At 38.1% G+C, this 19,292-nt stretch overlaps 2 protein-coding genes across 4 annotated transcripts; both read right to left on the bottom strand.

The window, feature by feature from the left end:
• Positions 1-1,667: 1,667 nt before the first annotated feature.
• Positions 1,668-11,616, bottom strand: LOC134005858 (uncharacterized). 3 transcript variants are annotated; one of them, XM_062444873.1, is made up of 18 exons: positions 11,480-11,616; positions 11,309-11,331; positions 9,810-9,876; positions 9,431-9,690; positions 9,237-9,317; positions 9,075-9,143; positions 8,493-8,675; positions 7,717-7,884; positions 7,511-7,577; positions 7,337-7,427; positions 7,105-7,246; positions 6,575-6,679; positions 6,211-6,310; positions 5,755-6,010; positions 4,403-4,477; positions 4,168-4,270; positions 3,774-3,889; positions 1,668-2,338 (listed from the first exon to the last, which is right to left on the bottom strand). In XM_062444873.1, the coding sequence occupies exons 1-18, from the start codon at positions 11,502-11,504 to the stop codon at positions 2,242-2,244; spliced, it is 2,028 nt and encodes a 675-aa protein (XP_062300857.1). In that variant the 5' UTR covers positions 11,505-11,616; the 3' UTR covers positions 1,668-2,241. The 3 variants fall into 3 exon arrangements, with proteins under 3 accessions (XP_062300857.1, XP_062300858.1, XP_062300859.1); XM_062444874.1 differs by having other exon boundaries at positions 7,511-7,574; XM_062444875.1 differs by having other exon boundaries at positions 9,810-9,873.
• Positions 11,617-12,412: 796 nt separating this feature from the next.
• mfsd8 (major facilitator superfamily domain containing 8) lies at positions 12,413-18,658 on the bottom strand. The gene is made up of 13 exons (XM_062444876.1): positions 18,597-18,658; positions 18,306-18,370; positions 17,991-18,073; positions 17,812-17,855; positions 17,227-17,467; positions 16,999-17,112; positions 16,718-16,862; positions 14,967-15,025; positions 14,443-14,551; positions 14,214-14,348; positions 14,021-14,124; positions 13,638-13,864; positions 12,413-13,544 (listed from the first exon to the last, which is right to left on the bottom strand). The coding sequence occupies exons 2-13, from the start codon at positions 18,362-18,364 to the stop codon at positions 13,338-13,340; spliced, it is 1,527 nt and encodes a 508-aa protein (XP_062300860.1). The 5' UTR covers positions 18,365-18,370; positions 18,597-18,658; the 3' UTR covers positions 12,413-13,337.
• Positions 18,659-19,292: the final 634 nt, after the last annotated feature.

Here is a 19,292-nt window from a genome sequence, read left to right as displayed (position 1 = left end):
ATGGCTGGGTAGACATCACACATTTTCTGGCTCTAATTAAGCCCTGTGTTGCTTTAAAAAGAACTAGCTGTTTGTGTTTTGAATGGCGTTTTTACAAGAAGCGCGTGAGACGTGTTCCCAGCAGGTGTTTTTAAAGGTAGTTTAACAGGAGTTATGAATGTTTTACTTGTATACTTAAAATCATTGTAGCAATTTCATGTTCACTACTACATTTCAAGTGAATGCTAAGACAGGAATTGGCTTGTGCTCAAGCCCGTGACCCTGCTATTAGTCTCACAGCAACCGGTTTTCCTCTCATGTAACTCATGTAATTAACTCGGAGACAAAATAATTCTTCTGCACATTTGCATGACTTGTGGGCTTTTTAGAAAGAAGCATCAAATCCCTCAAGTAATAACCCAGTCCCCTCCATCCATAGTAATACACAAACTCCATTTTTAGTGAGTAAAATGACAGGTGAAAGGTGTCATAGGCCATAAGAATCCAATCACCAGCGCACATTAGGGGGTTGAAAGTCTAGTTTGTGCATTTCTGATAGCGCTGCAATGTTATTTGGTTCCAGCAGACACCAGGTTCTTAAGACTTCAGAGGTGGCTGTTTTTAAGCCTTCAAAAGCATATCAATTCAAAAAGTGAATGTGTGTAATAGCTGGTTGACTGAGTGGAGAAGGTTGTGCCAAAGCTTGAATGTGTTCAGTTTGTTTTGAAAATGGAGACAGAGCTTTTCAAGTTTGACGTATTGCTGATAGATCACACTGTAGTCAGACTCCCAGAGGACGACTGAGTGACGCATCAGGTTTCATTCATTAAATATAACTTGGCATTATATTTAGTATCATCAGAAATGGTAGAACTATTAACTGCAGATGTGGAGGAATACAGCTGTTGATGAGATGATTTGTTCAGGTGTAGTTTGGAAGGTTGTGTTTTTCTCTTAATATTTTCTATCATCCTCATTCCACAGGCTGCCTCATGGTTGATTTAACACATTTAAGGTAATTTCCTAACATGTTTAATATCTTGAATGCTTCTGATCTAGCTTTGTAAGGAATAAATGTTACAAATGCCTCACGCCTTACTGCTACTAAAAAAGTGATGTTTGTGCGATTGGAATTTCCCGTCAGTTTTAATTAAGTAATGAGTACATACACCTGTAGTTTGAAAAGTATGTATTACTGTTCATTACTTGTCACATTAAGCTAAAGAAACCCTGCTCAATAAATTACACTGATAATGTCCATTTTGTGTGATATTGTTCCAGGTGCTGCAGAGGATGTGACTGTGTGCAGCTCATGACTTCGGATTCATATTATGGTATGTTTATATAACAATAAGTAACTTGTAGTCTGAGTTCAGTTTCCACTATCTACTGTTATACAATATTTAGCTTGTGCTGCCATCTATTGGCAGATATACCTCAAAGCTACATTTGGAAAATATAATCAACTCCTACTGGAGATGACGTATTGGGAATGTAAATGCACTTTAGTATTAATTAATGTGATGGTGCATTATTACCTGATCCAATGCTGTATTAAAGTGTCAGAGTAATGTAGATTCAGCTCCCATGTAGCAGTACATGTATCAGGTTTATTGTGTAGTAATGTTCCACACAAGCATCTTATGAATTCAATGAAAAAGGGGTGACAACTAGACTGTGCAGTGTAATTGAAGGCAAAATCCTGGACATCCAGAGTGGTTTAATGCAGTTATGATACAGCAACTCAGAAAATGACAATCTTTAATTCTTGATTTAAGAACAAACTCCATTATCAATGAGGGCAACTCCATATAATAACAAAGGACATACCACCTCATTGTCAACCTTTGACAGTATTGTAATGTAAAGACAAATTATCTTAATGTGATTAAACAGTTATTAATTATGCAATAATGTTTTATAAAAGGATAAGGATTCCTGCACCTCAGTGTGCATAACTGTAATAAAAGTTGTTGCAGATTGGCATACACTTAATTGTTAAAACACGAACCTGTAATATTTGCCATGAATAATACTTAAAAAAATAAAAAACCACAAACTTCTTTAGATCACATTCAGTGACTAATACTTACATTCATATTTAAAATTTGCTACCAAATTAGGATTGGCTTCTGTGGTTCATTAAAAAATAAAATACTGATGTAACTTCAAGAGGATGCAGAGTATTGCATTTAAGTGATCTGCTTTTATTAAAGGAGGACAGTCAGACCCAGGGCAGCTTAAAGGGCATCTGGTTTCCTTTCAGTAGCTGTAGGGGCCTCTGAAGTTGGGGTGATGTCTGTAAGGGCGAAAAGGTCTCTGGTATACACCTCCATTCCAGTCAACGTACTCTCTTTGCCTGTAATCAGTGTTTGGTAAATAAGATGCCATATTCTATATTAATATGAAAAAACATCACTACAGTCTACAATCAGTCTTTATAGAATATTCTCAATTTTTCAGGTCCATACTAAAAGAATAATAAGTATATTTTGTATTAAAAGGATGTGTTCCTGATGTGCTTTGAGTGTAAGTGATGGGGAACAAAATGTGAAATCCTCCTCTGCAAAAATGTATTTTAAAAAGGTTTATCTGTAGCTTCAGCTGCCCAAATTTAGAGTGTTTTAAGTATCAGTGTCCCTCTTTGAAAAACTACACTTCCACTGCAGCTCAGCCAGGAAAAACACGAGGGAATTTTGTACTAAGAAGACTTTGAAGATATCCTGTTGATTTGAATAATTTGGATGACTGAACCTTCATAAATGGATTTTTGCATAAAACGAGGACTGTGGATTTCGTCCCTCATCATTTACGAGGACACATCATAAATGGTTCTTCTAAAAAGATCAGTATGAAACGGAGGAATGACTACACCAAACAAGACCAGTATTCAAATGGGTACTTAACTGTTTTAAGATGGACTTGAAAAGATTGTCAACTTAACCCTTTTTAAAGGATAAAGCTGATGGTATTCTTTATTTTTCTTGTCGTCGCAAAATCCTACGTGCAGAGCCAAACCACTAATTATCTCATCCTACTTACAAGTATTATGTGTGTATCTATAGTCTATCTCATCTTGACTTTGTATGACACTGAACTTCTGTACAAAGTCTACAGGTGATATTTACTACATCAAGCTAGTGAAGCTCTGTAAACAGAACCGCATTCCTGTGCATGCTCAGTGACGTCTGCTGGGAAACCCTCTCCTGGTGCTCACTATCTTATCTTTATTATTTCTTTGGAGCCATTTCTGAATCATCTACAGTAGCGTTTGAGCCTTTAGGGTGGATGGGACATATCAACCAGTGCAATAGAGCTCTACAGCACAGAGATAGACAATATAATCAGACTATAGATATGAGGAGATATAGATGAATGAAAATACAGAAAATTGCCAACAGAATTACAGTTACTACTTTGATAATCTAATGCAAACTAACATAATTTAGAGGAATGGTTAATCATTTTAGAATAAAAACACTAATTTGCTTTATTTTTTGAGTTAGATAAGAGGATTTTCAGTCTTATGTTTGTAGAAAAAAATGTTTACATGTCTCTCTCTAAAACTCCCTAATTAATTAACAGGAATCTCTGTTGATTTTCAAAGAGCTGTAACCATTTCTAAGCAAACAGCTCGGTGCAGTGAATCCCTGAGTCTTGCCATCACCGTGAGGTTGCCAGACAACCCTTGGAGCACTGCAGAGAAGTGCTGCGTAGTCTGTTAATAGAAGCTAAACCCCTACTGCTCCATACTGAGACACTTTCTGTAAACTAAAAGGTTATAAATCACTCACCGCATATTCTCATCTTGCAGGTCTTCAGCTTTGAGGGCAGATTTTGAAATGCCCATGCCATGAGGAATCCTATCTGGGTATCTCACCGCTATCTTGATGCCCATCAGCTCAAAGCCCTGAAGAAGTGAACGAAGATCACAAACAGTGTTACCAGCTGTTAGTGGTTGCATGATGTCAGAACTAACATTATACAACATTTAAAGTCAGCTCTAACTAGATTAGTTATTATCTCATCATTAAGACTGCAGGGAGCACATTTATTGGCCTGATAACAGGACTCATTAGGATTAGATTAGATTGGATCAGTAACCAACATGTGACAGGTGATTGTCTTGACCTCACAGGACGCTTTTATCAGGTGAGTGCCTGTGGTCACACTGTAAACACCACTTACATTAAAACGTCGGATTGCTTCATCACAATACTCTTGTTTTGTATAGTTAACAAAGGCACATCGTTTGTAGCTCAGCAGCTTCGTACTATAGACGGCTCCAACCCTGCAGAAGAAGAACGACGTTAGTGGCAAAGCAGTTAGTGAGTTATGTTTCATCACATGTTGATCTTAAATTACTTGTTGTATTTTTAGAAAGCGAAGCTAGATGAGAAATAATGAACTTATGTTGTCTTACTTGTTAAACAGGTTGGTTATCAAGGACTCGCTCACTTGGTGAAACAAGTTTCCCACCCAAACTGGAAACAGTTCCCTGTAGAAAGAAAACATTTGTGATAATTAGAAAAAACTTCTCGGTAATAATAAAAAGTGTTCATGTGCAAGAAAACTTTTGTGGAGATTCTGATGCGATTTTGAGAGGAAACCACCATCATCATCATCATTCATATAACGTAGTCTGAACTGCATCAAAGCATTCAATGATTTTCCGCTCTCCTGGAATTTACCGTTTAATTAAAAAAAGTGCTGCAATCCTAATTTTCCAGAAAGGATACCAATAACCATAAGTAAACCTTAAGTCGAGCACTTCATTAAGCTTTTCCAATATGAGAACTGGCTGAGTGTAGTAAAAGTAATGAAAGATCAAATGATTGGTTTAACATTTTAATACAAGGTTGTGGAAGTAAGATTGCTGCTTTCTACCTTCTTACTGTTTGTTATTGTTTGAGGCCCACTGCTCTCTTGTTTATCCTGCTTCATGTCCAAATAAGGTAGAAGCTCTAGGATTTCTTTTTTTTGGATGAGCAGAACATGGGAAGAGGTCAAGAGTCATATATGGCTTAGAGCCCTTAGTTTCTGTGTCTTTGTATCGTAGCTGTAATCATTTAAGCTGATACATTTGACCAATCACAGATCACTTCTTTGTTCCTTCAGAAACTAACAAATTAGGTTTGTTCTTTGCTTGTTGAGATGAGCTAATGCCTGATTGTACAATCATTTTTAATCTTCAATCCAGCAGTGTTTTATATATCATTTCATATTCCTGTTTAGTGTGTTTCCAGGCAATTTCCATGACCGTATCATCCAATTAACTTTCATTTATACTGCTTAATTTGGCCCTTTGATGATGGTATCTGCAATTTTAATTCATTGATATTTTGTTAACATACTAAACCTCATAGTGAAGCTGTATTAAATTCAGTATTGCCCCACTCTGTGCTTTTGTTGCTATGTGAATTGATATGAAGTCCCAGAGAGCTGGATCTGCACTGATTTCTATACAGCAGATTATTGATACATCAAAGTCATCACACTGATTCAAAGGCTAACTGTCACTTCAATGTTAAGTAACATGGCTAGCTTATAACGAAATCATTGATCACGAAATCATAAATCAATGATCATAAGAAATCATTTATAGTGATTTAAAATCGTTTAAGGTTTGGAAATGGACGGTGTTATTAAGTTGAAACTAAACATTTTGTCAACATCAGTAAAACATTACTCCACCACAGGATCACACTGTAAATCTATTAGTATGTAAGTATCAGAGTTTTGTTGGACAGTGAAAGTGACTGAATATATACTCACGGTGGTGATTGTTGGTCCTCACTGCTGGTCATGGCCTGCTTGGAAATGGGCTTTGGCTCACTCGGGACATTTGACATATTCTGGACTGGGCCTAAAGGGTTATTCTTCAATAGTGTTTTTGGTGCCTCTTTGGACTGAGGAGGAGGAAGAGGAGTAGGAAAGGCAGGAGCAGGGTTTGTGTTGGCTGAGAGGACTGGAGAGGTTCCGGTGACATTCGCTACTTGAACCGGTGGAAGGGTGCCATTCTGAACAGCTCCTAAACACACAGACATATGTTTACACTGGACCATCAAACACTCACTAAATGTAAGTAATCAGTGACATGCAGGCTTATCACTGACAGTGTGACATCTCAACTGAAGCTATGACATGAGTTTAGACAACATCCTCTACGCAGACAGGCGACAGCAGCATTTGAATCCGACCTGTGATAATAAAATCAGTCGAGATTCTCACCTGCTTGTTGCTTTAATTTGAGCAGCGCCTCCAGCGCTTTATTTGCTGTTCCATGAATAATTAAAGCATTTGAGCTTTGCTCCCGAGTGAAACCGTAATCCTGAAAAAGAAACAAAGACCTCCAGTTCAAGAAAGACCTTCAGTTAATTATCACTACCAGCTTGTCTGATAATATTCTTCCACTTTTCAGTTAGTGTTTGTTAATTGCTCATTTTCAAAATAAAAATGAGATTATACACTTATTCCGTGTTTTTTTTTCCTTATTGCAACACCAAATTGAACAAATGTATTCAATGTAGTTGCACATATAACATCCCTATTGATGATTGCACACAATAAAAACAGACATGTTATTGATACACACCATTAGTTGTGTCATCTGTACTCTCATCAGTTCCTGAGCAGCTTCTGCACAGGCGCTGTCCATCTTCAGAACCTCCCTGAAGCCCTGGGAAGCCTCTTCATACCTCTGCAGGAAGAGAGAGAGAACACGCACGTCACCTCAGGACTAAATCAAAGTTCAGGTTCACTGGCTGCCATGCTGCCGAACTAATCAGCCCTGTTTATAAATGTTTGCAGCAACAGCTAGTAAGAACAACTCTGAGTAAATAACAGGAGCCCGGGAAGCTCAGTGACACTTTGGAGTTCATTCAGTTTTGTTGCAACAAGGCCAAAGTGATGTGACAAAGTCGTTCCAACCTCAACAGTGGAAATCTGGTGAAAGGGTCGGTCAGAGAGGGGTGTCACAGTACACAAAATCCACACTGACACACACCATTAGGGATGGGTCATAGCTTACGGTACAGGGGGAAATATCAGCACTTAAAAGAAGCTCATGGGCAGTAATTCCTACTAACAAAGAATACCTTGCATTTTTCATGGGAGACCATTTACCTTTAGACCAGCCAGAGCTCTGCCCTTCCTAAACAGGCCTTTAACCCAGCCTGGATACATGCTGAGGGACAGCTCTGCATCCGTCAGGGCTTTCTCATATTCTTGCATCTTTTCAAAACAGAAGGAACGATTGCCAAACAACCTGAAACAGAAAAGACAAATGTTGCATAAAAGCGAACAGATGGTATAAGCTTAAAAGAAAATGTTCCAAGTTAAAAGGACGAGGTCTTACTTAAACTCTGTTGGGTTGTACTTAATTGCATCCGTGAAATACTTCACAGCCATATTATAATTTCCTGCACTTGCATACTGATTTCCAATAACTGCAAAAGGGGAAAAAGGAGGAACTTTATTGAAAATGATCAACACAACTGAGTAAATGTGCATGAGATGGAAAAAATCTCACCTGCAAGATCTGAACTAATTTTTACATTATCTTCAAATGTGGGGCTGCTAGGTTCGGCAGAGTCCTGCTGAGAAATAAGAAATAAATTAAATGAACAACTTCATGTTAAAAGCACAACTGCTACTGTATCATGGTCAAACTTGGTTATTCAAATAATAATCGATGTCCTATTTTTTTCTCTAGACAATGAAAATACAATGTCTCACCTTTTTGACAACATCCTGGTTTTCATTAGGTTTTCCAGGGACTGTTTTAGTTTCTTCTTTAACTGCAATCTTCTTTTTCTCCTTCCTCTCAGGCCGTGACTTCTGCTCCAATTTACGTCTGGCTATGAGAGCAGCTTTACTCACAAAAGTACTTGTCAGATCCAGCTCCTTAAAAAGAAAAAGAAAATCAGATTAGGAGAGACTCAATTAGTCGCCTAACCTTTCTAAATAACATCATCAAAAGTGAATTCTACATTATTTCTGTAATGCCATGATTACATTTTAGGCATACTGAACAATAATCTATGAAATGATGGTTTCATTTCATAATGCAGTATCATCCAACTCATATCAGGGTTGAATGACACATTCCTTACCCCACCTGTGAGAGTCATGAAACTATTTAGATCACAATCACATGGCTTGAGGTGTTTACACAGCTGATTTTGTGCACACTCATCCTTCTGTTCGTGTCCATTTGTAACTTGGCTTAGTGCAATAAAAAGGTAGGCATGTTGGGAATAGTGATGTGTGTTCTACAGGTGTCGAAGCAATTGTGTTGTGTATGTGTATAAAAGCAGACTGCTGTGAGCATGCAGGATGCTATTAGTAAGGCACATTTCTTGATGTTGGCTGAGGCGTTAACTTTCAAGTGCCTGAATAAACTAGAAGGACCACTCTCTTGTTGTCAGTCCTCTGTTTTCCCAAAATATTCTCACAACAGCTTAAGGTTTAACTGATAAGACCATAAACTAATCATATGGAGCAGTTGTTACCTCAGAGTCTCCTGAGTCATCCTTGTCACTATCTTTCTCACTGGATTCGTTTTCACTGCCATCGCTGCTCTCTGTATCTTTAGCTGCAGCCTGCTCTTTAACTCTGGTGTTGGCGCCGTCTTTAGATTCAGCGTTTACTTGCTTTTTCTTGTCTGCTTTAGACAGTTGGGGGTCATCTGTTCCCTGTAAAAACAGAAAAAATGATAAGTCAAAACACGAGTATTGTTGTAGATTTTAAAGTGCGCAGGAGTCCGAGATGTCTTACGCTGAAAAGGTTTATTGAGACTTGATCAAGGAGATTGAAAGAATAATCAGTACACACTGTCCTGATGCTCTCTTCAGTTCTGGAGTTTGGGTCCTCCCGTGATTACAGTAAGCCACACAGATCATGATGCTATAGTTTAACCATCCCCACAGATCCAACACATCTACAGCATATAGAATTTAGTCTATTGTTGTACAGATAAGAACGGTGTCCAATCTATGATGTAAGTTATGGAAAGTTCCCTCACAAGTATGAAGCTTGATGAATGTTAGTTTAGTTGCTAAACTTTTAAAAAGATGTACAGAAATGACCTTTACCTCTCCATTCTTCACAGGGTTCAGTTTTTCCTTGTCCAATCTCTCCTGACGTCTTCTTTCCTTCTGTTTCTGTTGCACAACAACACACACAAAGAAACTTAACATCACTGGTGACCTTAAAGCACACTTTGGACAACTCCCAGGAACACAACTGATTTTTACCTGTCGCTTAATCCGCTTCTTCTCAGTCTGTTCTTTGCTTTTTTTCGCATCCTGTAATAATCTGGCTTCTCTTTCAGTATCCTAAAAGAGGAAAGGAATTGTAAAACTAACATTACATCGATTTCAACCATTTGAACTGTGCACAATCACTAATGAAATCACTGACATGACAGAAATAACAGCTTATAGCTTACACTCTCTTTTTCCTGAAGTTGTATGGAGGGTGAGTGATAATGGGGCTCACAACCATTGTAGTTACACAGTGGAGACTGACAAAGAGTGCTGGATGATCTTGTATGGTTCCCACTTAATCCTCTATCACTGCTGTCAGGGAGCCTCGGGTTTCCATGGAAATTGTTATGACAGTGTACCCAACTGCCAGTTTCATAATCATCATCGTCATCATCATCATCATCATCGTCTGTAACATCCGAATCATCTTCATATTCAATACCTGTTAGGAAAAAGAAAGATGTAACACATTTCATGAGCTAAATTCCTGCATAAATCCTTAATGCAATTTTCACAAATATAACACTGAAAAAAAACGTATGTAGTGTGATATCTTCTTACCAAGAAGGCCACATCTCATTATCCTTTGCATATGAGGACGTCTCTCAAACATATCCACAACCCTCTGCTAGATAAGAGAGAAAGATAGCAATATCAATGTTAGCTCCATATAGCTGTGTACAACCTTCAGATTAGCTTGGTAGCTTCAGCCTTGAAACATACTCTGCTTATTTAGGCTCCACTTTACTCCAAACAAAAAAAACCTGGCGTGTTCCCAGCAGCTGTCTAAAGCTGTGTGTCAATTCCAGTACTGGCTGTGACTTCGAGTTGCAGTGAATTTATCAGAACTTTAAGTTTCACTTTCCTTTATCAAGAAAGACAGTTTGACTCATTGGGTTAATAATAGACAGGAGACTGGCTTCTTTCCTTACACTGATACAACAGTAAAAAACCATGTGAAACCACCGATCTAATTTGGGTAGTAGCTTGAAGTTGTCGAGTCAGTAACTATGTGGTTTTCACATTACAGCTGCTGACCAAGTTACTAGATGAGAGAAAGCTTCAGGAAATGAGCCAGCTGATCATGTAAACAAATCAAGACTCATCTTCTTTCTTTTTTTTATTACACAGCAAATAAATTATTTTCTAGGTTAAACTTTTTAGAAATGGTTACTGGCGTGCAGGATTTTATGTTTTTTTACTTGGCTGCACAGTAATGTGTAGTTTATCATTGGTATATGGTACTCTGGTACGCTTCCTGCAGTGATACAACAAACACACGCAAGCTGTAAGCAAACAGCACAGGTAACATATGGTGTGGCAGCTGTAAAAAAAAAAATTAAAAAAAAGCCAATGTAAACCATGTAACTTTTAACCAAGAAATGTGTACATTGCAAATGTTAATAAACTATTTGCCTGTAATGAAAATTGTAAAATTGCTAATTGTAAAAGGGCCTGCTGCAAATCTTACAAATGCAGTTTGTAGAAATGTCCAATGATGGATTGTTTGTCATTTCACAAAACTACCACCAACTATATTGTGATTCTTTTTATCATGGGGTTATGTCCACACACACACGCCTCTTTATTATTTTGTCCACCCCATTAACATGCATACACTTTCGCAAATTATTAGGAACAAGTATTGTGTCGAATTAGATTGCACATGTGTACCTTATTAAGAGCCCAGTGCGTGTATATTTATCAGTATTATCAAACCAATATGAGTGTTAGTCATTTGGTGGAGTCACGATGATAACTCAGCACTTTTTTGTGTGGTAAACTGAAGTGTGAATCATTGTTTTATCTGGAAAGCGCCAAAGTAAACAAACAAAAAAACGCAGGAAGTGATTACGTGCACCTTTTACAGTGTCTTCAAACTGGCATTAATCATAGGCACTGTTTTCAAAAGTTAATCTGATGAATCCTTAACAAACATTCAACTTCGAGGACATATCATGTAGGCTGCGTTATCCCCTGCAGCAAACATGTGGACTATTACCATGTCTTAACTTTTTCACATGTGTATCAAAAGAGGATCATTTCACAGGTATACTTACCACGATTTGGATATCAGTAAACTCTGAAAGAGAGGAAGACACACAAACGTCAAATAAAACTTCACAGAAGATTTCTAAAGCTAAAACTAACTTAGTGGGAGCTAAACTTTAGCTTCTGAGCTAAACTCGCTACCAACTTTTTACAAGAGGCAGAAAGAGATATTTTCTTACCCGTGTCGTCTCTAAATATCTCCATGGTTTGAAATACACCCCCTGCACCGCTTCATATAATCTTAAACTCGAGATAGTTACACACTAACCGCTAAAGTTACCATCTTCTCACTGCTGCTCCTACTGCTTCGTGTTGCCTGCGCGCTCTCAACAAGTGGCGCTGCCTCACATGAACCCGGATGAAACCTGGAGTTTATAGCACACGCATGCGCATTGCAGCTCTAGTGCCAAAGCTCCATTGCTGCTCATGTTGTTGCCCCCTACTGGACAAAATAATCATAATAAGAAAAGAGAATCTATCATATAAAAATAATAATACATTTATTTTATAGAGCGCTTTTAACAGTACTCAAAGACGGTTTACAGAATCAAAGACAAATTAAAACAATAAAACCCATACAGAATAGATTAAAACATAATCTATAAAAGCAATGCAGAGAGGAAGAAACAAAATAGAAAAACAAAAACAACAAAACAATCAAACATTGAAAGCAGAATTAAAAAACGTGGGTCTTGAGAAGAGATTTGAATTTGATGAGATCATTACAGTCATGGAGAGTGGGGGCGGCAACTTTTTCATTATTATTGCTAATATTACTAATTATTATTAGAATTATTATTATTATTATACTTACACATATCTATTTCTTTTTTTTAATACCCTTTCTGTATTGGTATAATTTAATTAAGCATGCACTATGTACACTTGATGTTAAAAAGCATATAAATATAAATAAAGATCATTATTATTTAACAATTTATTTGTATAGCCTATTTTCCCTTGGGGGTTAAATTATTTTCTTATCTCATGTATTTCTTTGTACCCCAAATGTATCTGGTGAAACTATATAACTGTTGCTGTATTAATGCTGAATAAATGTAATATATTACATTATGTTATGCAGTATTAACAGTGACACAGGGAAACTAAGATCATGTTAATTCTTTAATGCATCACTCAGTTAATCAGTAGCACGAACAGGCACACTCACACATCACTTATTGAAATATTTCAGGTAAACAAAATCTGTAGTTTTAAAAAAGTACAACCATTAACTGACAGGAAAATAGTTGAATGTGCAAATGTTTCCTTTATAGCATCTATAAAGTTGGCTCATGTCTCCAGAGTTTCTTGAATGACAATCAATGGTCATTAAAACCAAAATAATTTTAAACAGTAGAATAGTAAATGCAAAGGTGTTCAATACAGTATAAGGGAATGCTGTATTTAATTAATCAAACATTATTCAGTGGTCAGCACATTTTCTTCCTGTAAAAACAAAATATCAAACAATTTGATAGCATATATTTTCAAGTAGCATTAATTAAGTCATGGTTACTCCCAGAGTCCATGTGCCTGTGAATTCCAAAAAATAGCATGACAAAGCAGTCTGTGTATGTAATTTATCTTTAAAACCAACATTGAAAAAAATGAAAACTTGTGCGATAAGTTACAATCTTTCAGTAACAAAAGTTTAGTAAGTATTTAATTAAAAACTTTTATCTGGTATAGATATTATTAATCCACATTATACAATACAATGGATATGCATCACATGGCTTCTTTCACATTTAAGTGAGTGAGAGTGTCGCGTCAGTGCAAGCAGTAGCTCCCTTTTAACTCGCGAAGCAGCCATCTTTGGTCAAGTCATGGAAAATAACCTGGCCTCATCTCTTCGCATGAGAGTTCAAAGGTCAACCCTGAGACACAAACTGTCAGACATTGTTTGTCAGTTACCACATTCTTAAGTAACAGCAACAAAAAGTCTTCATGGTAGCCAGATGTTGGCTAAAAGACTCTTGGAAATAGAAGCTGGGAGAGCCGGCATCAGTCCCTACAGCGGGAGAGCTTCACTTTTCAATCTGCAGTCCTTCCGTGACGTACAGAAAAGGCGATGAATCTGTGGTAAACAGAGATGAGGAGGACGATGGCCCCTAAAACCATGCCACAGATGAGGCTGAAAGCCCAACGAGGTCCAACGAGGGTGTACACCTGCGAGACAAACACTGGGCCCAATGTCCGCGCCCCGCTGCCCGAGGCTGTCAGCCATCCCATGTACACACCCTGCAGAAAACAACATATTCAGCGCTCCCAAGCATTAGCATTTATTTGAATTATGAGGTATCAAACCTATGATCTACTTTTCAGTCTTCTTACCTGAGGCTTGGGTCCAAGGATTTTGGAATATAGCGTGTAGGACATCACGTTGCATGCTGGGTATCCCACCCCAATGAGGACGTCAGAGGTGATGTACTGGGCCAGGTTGATGGCGGGAGTATACTGACACCAGGTCTGTTCAAACGGACAGCCTGTTGGCTCCAAAGAGCTGTTGGAGGCTATCGTGACTTCAGACATTTGACTGACCATTGAGGTGTTTTTAAGGTCTGTGTTTTGAAAAGAAAAACAAGAAAAAATGCATTTAATAGTATTCTAGACACTGCTACACTTGTTTCAATGACAAAGAGCAGTAAGAACCACACTGTCATTCAATCTCAACACAGGATAATAAGAGTAGCCTGTGCAATTAAAACAATCCATACCTGCCCATTGGATTTTGGGGTACTGGTTTCCCCAGGGAAGCAGAATAAAGAAGCCACAGAATATGATGGCCAAGCCTACGAGCAACACAGGACGATCCCCGAACCTAGAGGGGAGAAAATATTCCTCCTGATAAACCAAACACAAGAAGTTGAAATACAGTGTATATGCAACTAAAAAGGTGCATGTAAATACCTTTGAGAGGCCATTTTTACAATCAGAAACACCAGGATGGATTCAAATCCAATGCCGCAAATGATGATGCCATTGTACAACACAGCTTCCTTCCTTGTCCAGGAGAACATGTCCATGGACAAAGGGGTGGCTATTCTGAAAAAATGACAAACATACAAAGAGGCCGGGGTGAAGTAACGATAAAATGTATTCTAGCTTGCCTGTGTCAATACTGTTATTAAATACATACGTCTCAAAGACAGCAAAGATGAACATGATGATGAAGAATAGGGCGTTAGAAGTCAGGACTGCTACTTGGTCGATGGTTTCTTCGGTTTCTTCGTTAATGTCAACTCTGTCTGCAAGAGAGGGAAGAACAGATCAAAGCCTTCAACCAAGAGACACTTAACCAATATCCTGCAATAAGCCCTGCAAATACTGCACATTTACTTTACTATAGTGATTCTATACTTCTCTAAAGGCATTACTACTACAGTGTAAGCACTGTCCACTGAGCTTCCTCTCTAGATAACTGATATAACCTCATTTATTTGTACAATACGTCATTACCTGTTTTGATAAACTTAATAACAGTATACTAATAACATTTTATTTTAAACCCTGCTTCATTCGTCATTCATGTTGGAAGTCTACACCACTGCTGTGTGTGGGCGGGAAGAGGTAGTAGGAAATTTTACATGTAATCACAATTTAGTGCACATTTTCTATTTTAAATGTGTCTTCAATAAAAAAAATACAGAAAAAGAATTATACCTTCTGATGTGTAGTTGATGGCTCGAATTTGTCTTCCATGGTCGTCAACACGGTGCTCTCTGTAAGTGAGAATCAAAACAGACACCTAAGCAAATTTATATCAGTGCATGAATTAAAAGATTATTTTGATCACTGTCCACTCTATTATTGGCTTTTTGAAATACACAGAAAGGTGGTGTTAATTTCATGTATTCAAATTGAAAACATTACTAAATCAAAAATAGAATTTTTTTATACAGTAAAGTCCATAAAAATTTGGACAGTGACACAGTTTTCGTAATTTTGACTCTGTAGACTGAGTGAAATGAAACAATCAAGATGTGATTGAAGTACAGACTTTCAGCTTTAATTCAAGGGATTGGACAAAAATATGGTTTAAAATGTTAGGAATTGCAATTTTTATATACAGTCCACTTATTTCAGAGGCTCAAAAGTATTTGGACAAACTTTGTTAATCATAAATAAAAAGTTCATTTTTAAAACCTTTGTCAAGAATCCTTTGCAGGCAATGACTGCCTGAGGTCTGTAACTGTCTTCAGTTGTTATTTGTATGTGAGTCTCTCTGCCTGAAGTTTTGTCTTTAGCAGGTGACATCCATGCTCGATCAAGTTGAGATCAGGTGATTGACTCGTCCATTGCAGAATATTTCACTTCTTAGCTTTAAGAAGCTCCTGGGTTGCTTTCATAGTATGTTTTGGGTCATTCTCCATCTGTACTGTGAAGCGCCATCCAATAAAGTTTGCTGAATTTGGGTGAATCTGAGCAGACAGTATATCCCTATACATCTCAGAACTCATCTTGCTGCTTCTGTCCTCTGTCACATCATCAATAAACACTAGTGACCTAGTGCTATTAGAAGCCATGCATGCCCAACCATCACACTACCTTCACCATGTTTTACAGATGATGTGGTATGCTTTGGATCATGACCGTTCAATGCCTTGTCCACACTTCTTTCCTCCCATTATTCTGGTACAGACTGATCAGAGTTACATCTGTCCAAAGAATGCTGTTCTTGAACTGTGCTGCTTTTTAGATGTTTTTTGGCAAAGTCTAATCTGGGTTTTTTATTCTTGAGGTTTATGAATGGTTTTCACCTTGAGGTGAACCCTCTGTATTTGCTCTTGTGAAGTCTTCTTTTTATGGCAGACTTTAATAATGATATGTCTACCTCCTGGAGAGTGTTCTTCACTTGGCTGGAGGTTGTAAAGGGGTTTTACTTAACCATGGAAAGTTATCCTGCAATCATCCACCACTGCTGTCTTCTGTGGACATCCAGGTCTTTTTGTGCTACCGAGTTCAACAGTGCATTTTTTCCCCCCTCAGAATGTACCAGACTGTTGATTTGGACACTCCTAATGTTCTTGGGATCTCTCTGATGCAATTTTTTGTGGTATTTGCAGCTTAACGATGACATTTTCCACTTGCATAGAGAGCTCTTTTGATTGCATAATGTAGGTGTTCACAGGAACAGCTTACAAAAGCAAAGACCACACCTGGAGTCAAGTCCAGACCTTTTAACTGCTTAATTGACACCTGTCCATGAAACAGCTTTTAAAATCAATTGTCCCACTATTAATGGTCCCTTAAAAAAAGAGTGTGGTACATATGAAAGAGCTGTAATTCCCAAACCCTTCCTCCAATTTGAATGTGAATAACCTCAAATTAAAGAGTCTGCACTTTAAACCCATCACTATATAGCTGTAAGTAGAATATGTTGTGTAAACTGTATGTGAAGAAGAAAGTCTTACCTCAGCACAAGAACTACCAGCAGGATGTTTATGAGGCCAAAGAACGTAGCCAGTAAAGCCGGGGCAGTGTACATGTTGAGCTGCAGGTCGATGATCTTTACTGTGAAACCATGCTCACCGACAAATGACAGGCCAGCCTGCAGAGCTGACCATACACGAAGATATGTAAATGTCCAAAATTAAAAACATTACATACCACAGCTGCAGCACTGCTCTCTATACTGCATGTTGACCTTTTTTCTTAAATCTTTACATAATAGGAACAATACAGGCATCTTTACCTGGTCCTAGGATAAACCCCAGGGCTTGACATGCACTCATATTTGCCATGGCATTAGTCCTCTCTTTCAGTGAGGTAGCTCCAGCTACGTATGACCGCACCACAGCAACATTACCTGCCATGACAAGAACAGATTTAAGCCTAGGAGATATGTGTCGCAACATCAACAACAACACTATGTTACAACAGAGTCAAATTACACAGAACGATTTAAGAGCATATAAGGTACCTGCTCCGAAGCCCACGAAGGCTCTGGACATGAGCATGTGGACCTTGTTATTGGTCTTGGGCAGGTATGCATAGGCATAGTAGATGTTGGCTGACAAGTTGATGAAAATGGAGCACACCAGTGGCTCCCTGCGTGGCCGATAATTGGACCACAGGCCAAAAATAGGTGAGGCCACCATCTGACCGAGGCTGTAGGCTGCCACTATCCAGCCCAGGAAGGTAGCATTGGCGCTATCATCAATCTACAAAAGAGACAGTCCCAAAAGAAAGCAAGGTTTGAAGGAAGAGCCAGAAGACACTACAGTTAACTTCATATGACGTTATGATGAAAAGACTACAACACAAACATATGAGACAATTTAGAGTCCAATTATTGCTACATAGTTACATTTGACATTGGACACATATCCATAGTATACTATGCACTACTATTTAGAGTCTAGTCTAGCACTTCTGCAAATCCAAAATTAAGTTTTTGTTTGTTGTTTCTTTCACTTCCTTTAAACACAAAAAAACACTCATTGTATGAAATGACTTAAGCAGGAACAGTCAACATCTTTAAACCAAGAAAATGAGACATACATACCTTTTGCAAATAGGGCCACAGTGATGTGATGACAATAGTGAAACCTAAAGGGGCAAACAAACCATAGATGATTGGTGATTGATAGTGTGCATAAGTCTCAGAGCTGCTGTTTGTTTTGTTAACATTTTGAGACCCTGATGAAGTCTAAATCCACTGTAAGAAATGAGCATCCTCCTCACCCACACTGCTGAGGAACATGGTGAAGTACATGACTCTGATAGACCTCCACCGACTCTTGTAATCTTCATCTTGAGAGTCATCACTGCACACAGGTAAAAGGACAGGGGAAGAGAAAGTGATTTAGGGTTATTGATGTCGGCTGATACACATGACAGACTGAAAAAGAAAACACAATAAACTAATTTGAACTCATATGGCTTGCATAACGCATGGCTCGCGATACAGGGCTGGTGCAGCTCCCTGTTGAATGTAAACCTCACCTGGGGGGAAAACAGTTTCTAATGTGTTTGTTTGCTATTGAACTCTGCACTCACCTGCTTGCATCATCCCTCAGCAATGGAGTGGTATCGTCAGAGTCAACAAGTTGTGGCATTTTCTACTTTAATAAAAACAGCAAATCAGCAAATTATGTGGCGTTGTTGTAGACGATGAAGATGTAGATCAGTGTCGTTAAGCTGCCATGTAGTCGGGTCAGTGAACTAATGTTAGCTAGACTAGGACCTTACAACTCTTCCGAAAAGCTATGGAAAGCTAGCAGCTAAAGGTAGCAACTTAAACTATCATTGCGCATTCTTATATACGCGTTAACCTAACTAATACCACACTTAATGTTAAATGGAGTCCTTTCCAGCCGACGGTGAAGTCCATATACGACAGTATCCCACACAAAAACGAACAAAATTGGACTATGGTATCCAAGTCAGCTCTAGACGTGATGACTGTCAGCGATATTTTCTTTCTAGGATAGCAAAGGCATGGCCCGCCCTATACTGCCTCTGATTGGCTTACCGTGATATTATTTCCTTAATTTTAACCAATCGTACTCCTCATACCTAAACCCCAACCAATGACGGCAAAGAGAACTAGCCAAACAGAGGCAGAATAGGGCGGGTCGTGACTTCACCGTCCTAGAAAAATTAATTGGCCCACCGTCAAGTCGAAAAAACTGGAAACAATATATTCCGGTAAATTTTTTCTAAATAAGGTATATCAGAATTAACAAATACTGTATGTTACATTTAACATTCCAAGAATCTCTGCTTTTTTATTATTATATTTATTTGGTTCGTATTTCAACAGTGTTACAAAGTAATGCACATGAACATACTGTAGATAAATAACATCTTATATCAAACAAGCAAAGGAAAAAATATTTTTGACCGAAAAATTAAGATGAAGTTTTAGTTTAATACCCTTTGATAGATCATGCAATAACAAACAATACATAACAATAGTCCCAAAATGGCCAAATCAAACATTTCATTCATCATCATGTCAACCACACCTCAGTATATTTGTTT

This window comes from Scomber scombrus, chromosome 23 (assembly GCF_963691925.1).
Source record: "Scomber scombrus chromosome 23, fScoSco1.1, whole genome shotgun sequence".
NCBI classification, from domain to species: Eukaryota; Metazoa; Chordata; class Actinopteri; order Scombriformes; family Scombridae; genus Scomber; species Scomber scombrus.
The sequence above is the reverse complement of the archived record's forward strand: the minus strand, read 5'-3'. Positions and strand labels throughout refer to the sequence as shown.

Bases quoted from the DNA above. Each gene is read 5' to 3' on its own strand.
- LOC134005858 (XM_062444873.1), bottom strand. From the start codon at position 11,504: ATGGAGATATTTAGAGACGACACGG. The intron at 9,691-9,809 runs GTAAGAAGATAT...TTTTCCTAACAG, and splicing joins AATGAGATGTGGCCTTCTTG to GTATTGAATATGAAGATGAT. The intron at 8,676-9,074 runs GTAAAGGTCATT...CTGTTTTTACAG, and splicing joins ACCCTGTGAAGAATGGAGAG to GGAACAGATGACCCCCAACT.
- mfsd8 (XM_062444876.1), bottom strand. From the start codon at position 18,364: ATGCCACAACTTGTTGACTCTGACGATACCACTCCATTGCTGAGGGAT. The intron at 15,026-16,717 runs GTAAGACTTTCT...TCTCACTTACAG, and splicing joins CTGGTAGTTCTTGTGCTGAG to AGAGCACCGTGTTGACGACC. The intron at 14,349-14,442 runs GTATGTATTTAA...TCATTTTTTCAG, and splicing joins ATCTTTGCTGTCTTTGAGAC to AATAGCCACCCCTTTGTCCA.